This window comes from Nicotiana tabacum, chromosome 16, assembly GCF_000715075.1.
Source record: "Nicotiana tabacum cultivar K326 chromosome 16, ASM71507v2, whole genome shotgun sequence".
Lineage (NCBI taxonomy): Eukaryota > Viridiplantae > Streptophyta > Magnoliopsida > Solanales > Solanaceae > Nicotiana > Nicotiana tabacum.
Genome location: NC_134095.1, coordinates 75312171 through 75320244, shown reverse-complemented (window position 1 = coordinate 75320244; position 8074 = coordinate 75312171). Strand labels below are relative to the sequence as shown.

The following is an 8074-nucleotide window of genomic DNA, read 5'->3' as shown; positions in this document are numbered from 1 at the left end:
AAACATTCGTAGTTTACTTTTAGGAGCGTTTATAATAAAATTATCATAGCTACAGGTACAGTTCCCGTGACATAGTTGTGATATCTAATTTCCAAATTTGGGGGCGCATTTCATGTAACCTGATCATAACAAGTTCAAATTTTAATAAACATATCGTAAATCATTGGTGTATTTCATGTAGCGTGATTCACGTCGTGTTCCAAAACAATTTGTTCCAGGAAATAATCCCATGAATCCTAAAAGTAGTTTTAAAATAATTAAAAGCGGTTATAAAGTTAAAAATGCACAATAGGCTTAAAACTTGTAGTAAATCAAATAATAGCTCAATGATTAATAGTTTAAGCAACCGTGCTAAAACCACGGAACCCGAGAATGTCTAACACCTTCTCCTGGGTTAACAGAATTCCTTACCTAGAATTTCTGGTTTCGTAGACTTTTAAATAAAGTCGACTCTGAAATTAAATAAAATAATCCCATTTTGATTTATGTCACTTCAATTGGAAAAACTCCATTATATCCCCCATATGTATACAAAAGGATCGTACCAAAACTCAATAGCAACTTCAGATCAAATGGAGCACACCAACTCTCGCGGAGCAAGGATCCTAAGAAGGGGGACCGTCAACCTGTCTACCTACACCTGCGGGCATGAAATGTAGGCCCCCAGGCAATAGGGGCGTCAGTATGAACAATGTACCGAGTATGTAAGGCATAAAAATTAGTATCTAAAAGACAAGAAAGACACATGGAGTAAAGGACTCAACATGTAAGTCTGAATAGCTATGTGAATCATGAAATATTTATAATGTCATGCATATGCATACAAATGTCATGTCATGCATAGTTATATGCATAGATAACATCATCAAGCCTCTAAGAGCATCCCATCATACCATCTCAGCCTCTATAAGCGAAATCATAAACATATACCAGCTGATCAGGTGGTGGTGCGTATATAACGCCAAAACCTTTCCCCATACCCCATATACATATACTATACACGTATATAATGCCATCTGGTCATGGGTCAATATACATATATAAATGGATGCAATGCATAATGAAGTAAGTCAATAAGATCTCTCGGAACGTCTCTGGTTCAGGTTCAAGAATTCGAGCTTAGAATAACTATTATACTTGGCTTTATTTATTATCTGATTTTACATGTTTGAGCCTAATATGCAAAATGCCACTTTTTATCGCTTTGATATTGTTTAGACTGTATATAAACTGTGACGAAACCCTTCTTCTCTCTGAGTCTTCTAAATCATCTGGGAAGTGTGCACTTTGTGTGACTTATTTTCTGTTAGAGTCATATCCTAATTTTAGAATGAGGTTCAGATAAGTTGCAAAGCCGATGAAGCTTCTGTATTCCCGGTACGCTGCCCCCTCTCGGCTCGAGCTGTCCGCTCGGGTAAGCCAGGTCCAGAACAATACACCCAGGTTTTTAAACCTAGTATAACATAGTCTCATGCTGGATTCCTAGTAGGAACAATTATTTGCATCAGGTGCATTTGACTTTAGGGACTCAACACAGGGGTTGGGTCCGTTTAGGACAGGTGTACCCGAAATCAAAAGACCATCCTGATGCATTTTACTTGCTACTTGTACATTTATTTGCTTCGGATTGCATGTTGACTCGCTTCTAAGTTAAGGGAGAAAAGTTGAAAAAATCAAATTGAGGTATGAGAGAGGTAATTACCCGTCTTTGAAAAATTTGGTGTCCAAAATGTACCGAAACTCTGCCGAAATTTTTTTAAAAAAAAAGAGAAAGAAAAGAAAAAGAGAACAAAGAAAATTGTTTCAAAAAATATATATATTTGGTGTTGTTTTCTATTACGTCAAAATTGCCCGAACTACACAAGTTTGATTCCCACCGGATGTGGGATACGTAGGCAACCCTCTTCGGGTCCAACCCCATTTTTTGCAAAAATAACCCAAAAAAATTGAAACGTTGTCATTTTTGTCATAAATAAAGTTGGGTGATGCCATTTATGTCTAAATAGGCAAAATGCCTCCAAAAGGGCACCGGAAGGCCGTTTTTTGCAAAAATAGCACCTATGGTTTTTCTTCAAAATTTTGACCAATTAGTAAACACATCCCTAAAATCTTCTTTCCTGAGGTGCTAAAGGGCCGTATCTGCAAAGGTTTTTTATTTTGAGTTGCAGTTTTAAGAAATTGATAATCCTCTTTTGAGTCAAAATAAATCATGGTTTTTAACCGATCACTTTAAATAAATGTGTAGGATGAGCACTATTGAAAATAAACCTTTTAATATTGTAGAGGAAATCCCGCTAGAACTCCATTTGTGGTGGAATGACCTAAGGGAGGTCAGCAGAGGTGCTGCGATAAAAGCTTTGGGCGATCTCATTGGTCTTTTGAAGGTTAAATCGAGATTGGATATAATTGAAGCTTTAATACCTTTTTGGGACCCGCCGCATAATGTATTCCATTTCTTTGATTTCGAGCTGACTCTTACACTTGAGGAAATAGCAGGCTATGCGGGCCTAAGTGGGAATCTCAGGAGCGGGTACCTAGTGGCACCAAGAGCGGTGACTCCTCACAAGCTTCTGGGCCTTCTAAGTATCAATCGGGAAGTCAAAGGTGGAAATTTGGCTGAGGGATTTTGCACATTCTACTTCTTGTACTGTCGTTATGGGGATCCCCACAGTTTTGAGGCTCTGGACAAAAGTCTAACTCATTCAGGGAACAAAGGAAAATGGGAAGCACGTCGGGGATTGGCATTCGTAGTAGCATTCTTAGGCACCTTAATTTGCCCGAGGAAGGATGGACATATAGAGTTAGGGCTCGTAGGAATGGCCGATTTCATGATTAAAAAGGCTAATGACACTATTGTACTGATGATCCTAGCAGAGATTTATCGAGGTCTAACTGTTTACCAAGCGGGGAGGGGGGGATTTTTTGAGGGTTGCAACATACTTTTACAACTTTGGATGGAAGAACACCTTTGCCATCGCCCTGGGTACATGAATTATGGTATGACTGATCTTAACTGCATTGAAGAACATGAAAACCGGATAGAGGGTCATGAGTTTCCCAAAGGTACGGAGGCATGGTTCACACATTTGAGTTCTTTGACTGCAAGCAAAATTAAGCAGACATTTGGTTGGCTCCCGATCACCGAAGTCATCTATATGTCGGCTAAAGTGTGTTTTCTTCTGTTGATAGGTCTTCAGAGTATTCAGTCGTATGCTCCACATAGGGTTCTGAACTAGCTAGGCAGGTAGCAAGTTGTCCCTCATGATGAAGATTTGAGTCGACAAGTTATTGAACTATGTCCAAAAGCTGCATTCCCGAAAGATAAGGTTCGCCAAATTTTGCATCAGTGTAGGTTCTTGGAGCCATAGACTCGGGTACGGGATTTGTCCAAGGGTGAGTTAGAGCCTAGTTACACGGCCTGGTATGGTAAGAGGGTTCAATTCCATCAAGAGACTAAATGGCTTGCCAAAAGGTCCCACATCCAACAATTCACTGATGGGGCGCAAGACAATGGGATTGGTTAGCAAAGGAGAAAAACTATAGGGCCACGATAAGCAAATTGGAGGGGCAAATCAGAGATCTAAAATTTGATAGTAGTGTACAAACTGTTGCTGATGAAGGGGAGAAGAAAAAGCTAGCCCAAGAAAACAAAGCCCTTTGAGACCAGATCCAAAGAATGAAATAGCTGCTGAGAATCCGGAAAGGAGCCGAGCAGATGAAAGATTCATAAATGGTCTTAGGAGGAAAATATGTGAGTACGTGAATGATTTGGAAAAATCTGAAGGTAGTCTGGCAAGAGCTCGGGCATAGTTGAAAAAGAATGCAGAGGGACGGGCAGAGTTTGTTCGGAAATTAAAAGGGAAATATGATAGAGAAGTCGCAAACCTGAAGAAAAATCTAACTACCCTCGAGAATGAAATGGCTAAACAAACAAAGAACTTTAAGGCAGAGAGGGAACATTGTTATGCATTGATGGCCCGATTGGAGGAGGATATGCAACAATTGCAGTAGCAAAGCCATAATGACACCCAAGTTTTGGAAGCTAGATATCAACAAATTAGGCGCCTGCTCCAAGAAAAAGGCATCATTAGAGAGAGGATTAGAGCAATTGCTGATTATATCGTCATGAAATGCCATGAATGTGAGGACCTGACTAGATCCACCTTCTTCACCGCAGTGATGACCTTTGTTCACCAAATAATGAATGACCTGGACCGCCTCCAAAGAGATCTTGCACGTAGGCCCGTGGGGAGACCGACTGATGTCCCGCGGGCCCCTGGAGTAGTTTTGGAAGCAATTATGTATTCTTGATTTTGTTTTCGAGTATGTATTTCAGTTTCCATTTCTAAAGTCTATTTCAAGTCTATTTTTTTAGTTTTTCAATTCTTAGAAATGTATGATGGAGTCATTGTAATAGAAATATTATAAGTTTTAATGAAAAATTTAAAAAACCCAAAATTGTTTCTTTCTTTTATTTTCGCATTTATTCCTTGAACTACATGATGATCTGATTCACGCGGCATCGTGATACGGATCCGGTCATGGTTTTTCATAACTCAAATAAAAGAGGAAACAAGAAAAAAAGAGAAAAAAAGAAGAGAGAAAACAAGAAAAAGAGAGAAAACGAGAAAAAGAGAGAAAACAAGAATAAGAGAGAAAACAATGAGAGAGTGAAAAGAAAAGAGAGCAAATAATAAAAGTGCCAAAAAGAAAAGAAAGATGCAAAGGTTTGGAAAATAGACCAAAGCCGGGATGAGACATGCAACCGTGGCCAAACATGTAGAAAAGCATTTAACTGTTAGGTGCATTACATCCCAACGTGTGATACCCTATGTGTTAATTGCCTCAAACTAACCGGTTTGTTGTGTCTACTGTTGAGATTAGGTTCTGTTCTTTAAGGTGGTTGGTTTAGTGGTAACCTGGCTTCGCACTCGTACTTTACAAGGTCCAAAGGAAGTGTCAAAATGACGTCAGAAATTCGCCCCCAGGCTCTGGTATCGGGAGTGTCTTCCAACATATTCACCGCACTACCAACTTTAGCTACGATATATCCAACCTTGCCTAGGACAAGTTTTGAGCCATCATCCTTTACTTTCCTAACACCGCCCTTTCCATCGAACACGGCTCATGTCACCCTAAACTCCTACCCTCAAAAACCTCGGTATGAGTTTACCGCTGGACAAGAAAGAGCGACAAAGAATCCCGAGTAGGAGGAAATCACTCAAAAAATGAAAAGCATGAAACAAAGCCTCAAGAATATACAAGGCTTAAGTGGCCAGAAAAGTGTTTCCAATGCTGACTTGTGCATGTTACCGCATGTTCATCTGCCCATCAGTTTTAAGACTCCCAAGTTTGAAACATATGACGGACATGGGGACCCCATAGCTCACCTAAAAAGGTATTGCAATCAGTTGAGGGGAGCGGGTGGAAAAGAAGAGCTCCTAATGGCTTACTTCGGGGTAAGTCTAGTTGGAATTGCATCCAAATGGTATATGGACCAAGACATCTCCCACTGGAGCATATGGGATGACTTGGCCCGAGACATTGTTAAACAGTTCCAGTACAATGTGGACATAGCTCCGGATAGAAAATCTTTATCTAATCTCAAGAAAACGTCTTCAGAGAACTTCCGGGAGTACACCGTCAAGTGGCATGAACAAGCTTCCAGGGTGAAACCCCTAATGGATGAGACCGATATGGCCAGTGTCTTCCTGCAAGCCCAAAAGGCTGATTACTTCCAAAATATGATGTTCGCTATGGGCAAGCCATTTGCGGAAGCCATAAAGATTGGGGAAATGGTAGAGAATGGTTTGAAAACGGGTTGTATCCTGAGCCAGTCGGCTATAAGAGCTACATTTCAAGCAATCCAGAGGGGGTCAGGGGGCGCGGCAAGCCGGAAAAAGAAAGAAGAAGTGGAAATGGCGGCTTCAAGTCTAAGAAACCCACGTCAGCCCCGAGGTTACTTCCCTCCAAACACCCCGAAACATTATTATCCTCACCAGGATGTGGCTTATGCTATGACTCCTCAGTCTTAGACGATGATGAATGCCCAGCCATATGCTCGGCCACAACAACAGTTTAACCAAAACCGAGCTCTACCTCCTAGAAATAACCCTTCTCACCAAGCTCCATATAATCCCCATCCCCTACAAAATAATTTTCCATATGTTGCCCATTCCTATGAGCCACCCAGAAGAACAAATTTCACATCCATTGGTGAGTCATATTCCAGCCTCTTCCCAAAGTTGGTCCAAATGGGTCTATTGCATCTCATACCTCCAAATAGGCAAAATCTAGAGTTGCCCTTCTACCGACATGGTACCCGATGTGCTTATCATTCAAGGGTAGAAGGTCACGACATTGAGGATTGTTGGACCCTAAAAAGGGTAGTTGAAAACCTGATAGAACAAAAACGAGTAGTGCTAAGGGATGAAGAGGTCCCCAATGTAACCAACAACCCATTACCAGCTCACAACAATGGGCTGATTATTGGGATGATCTGTAAAGATAAAGAGTTTCACCCGGCTTTGAAAGTTATCATTGCTATTGCCGATGTTGAAAAGAATCCCAAAACGGTAGAAAAGCAAGCTAAGGATGAGAAGAAAAACAATTCCATTCCTCAAAACGTAGAAAAGGTTGTGGAAACCAAGACCGGGGCAGTACCTCCTAAATATGCCATTCTATATGTTCCCAGGGAACCCAGGAAAGAACTATTTGTGTTGAGTCCCCCCAAAAGATTTGAGCAGAATAAGGTCACACCGATGGTATCGAAGATGTAAGTATCAAGGGAATTATGTGGTGCGGGGGCCAATAATTTCACCCAGGTTGACTGAGCCCATGATTATCAGCCGCGCACCACAGAAGCCCATGAAGGATCCCACTGCTGTCCCCTGGAACTACAACAAAGCGGTAGTGACGTGCAAAGGAAAAGAAATCGTATGGGAAGTAAATGAAACAAACCCTGTTTGAGAAATACCTCAATGTGGAAGAAGTGAAAAATGCCAAACATAAGCGTTTTCCGCTTAAAAAGCCAGTCTGTACTGAAGAGGCTAAGGAATTCTTCTGAAAAATTAAAACCTCGGACTATGATGTAATTGACCAACTCTGGAAGTCTCCCTCCCAGATCTCACTATTGACTTTACTGATAAGTTCGAATGAGCATCAGAAAGTGATGATAAAGACCCTCAATGAAGCATATGTTCCAATTGACACCACTGTTGAGCAACTGGAAAGAATGGCGGAATGATTTTTTGAAGTCAACAGGATCTCATTCAGCCGAAATGACTTGCCTCCAGAAAGGGCTACCCACAACAAAGCTCTTCATTTGATTGTTAAGTGTGAAGGATACTACGTGAAAAGAGTCATGTTAGATGGCGGATCTGGGGTTGACATCTACCCTCTATCAACTTTGCAAAGAATGGAAATTGGGACTGAGAGAATCCGGCCCAACAATGTTTACGTACGTGCATTTGAAGGCATCAAAAGAGACACAATAGGGGAGATTGATTTGATCTTAATTATTGGTCCTGTGGATTTTGAAGTGACATTTCAGGTCTTGGACATGGATACCTCCTATAATTTTCTCCTAGGAAGGCCTTGGATCCATGTGGCAAGGGCCATACCTTCTACTCTACAGCAAATGGTTATGTTTGAACACAAAGATCAGGAAATTGTGGTTCATGGAGAAGATGAGCAATCAATTTACAGGGACCTGTCAGTCCCATGTATGGAAGGCTAAAGAAGGTAGCGAGCACATAGTCTGCCAAGCTTTTGAGATTGTGGTCGCATACCAATGTGAGGAAGGAACCCCGTGTCCTAAAACCTTTTTGTCCAACGCATAAATCATGGTTGCCAGTGAGATGATTAGGCATGGCTACAAGCTCGGGAAAGGGCTCGGGGCATCTTTGCAAGGCATTACAGAGCCCATCACTTGATTGCCAGTGAGAACTTCTTTGGTGTCGGTTTCCAAGCTACAGAAGCTGGCGTGAAATAGGCTAAAGAACGTAAGAACGATGGGTGGGTTCTACCTTAGCTGGTCCCGCATCTTGTCAGAACTTTTGTTAAACCAGGGTAC

At 41.3% G+C, this 8074-nt stretch overlaps 1 protein-coding gene across 1 annotated transcript; it reads left to right on the top strand.

The window, feature by feature from the left end:
• The first annotated feature begins 5228 nt into the window (after positions 1-5228).
• Positions 5229-6035, top strand: LOC142170287 (uncharacterized). Its single transcript, XM_075232166.1, has one exon. The coding sequence runs from the start codon at positions 5229-5231 to the stop codon at positions 6033-6035; it is 807 nt and encodes a 268-aa protein (XP_075088267.1).
• Positions 6036-8074: the final 2039 nt, after the last annotated feature.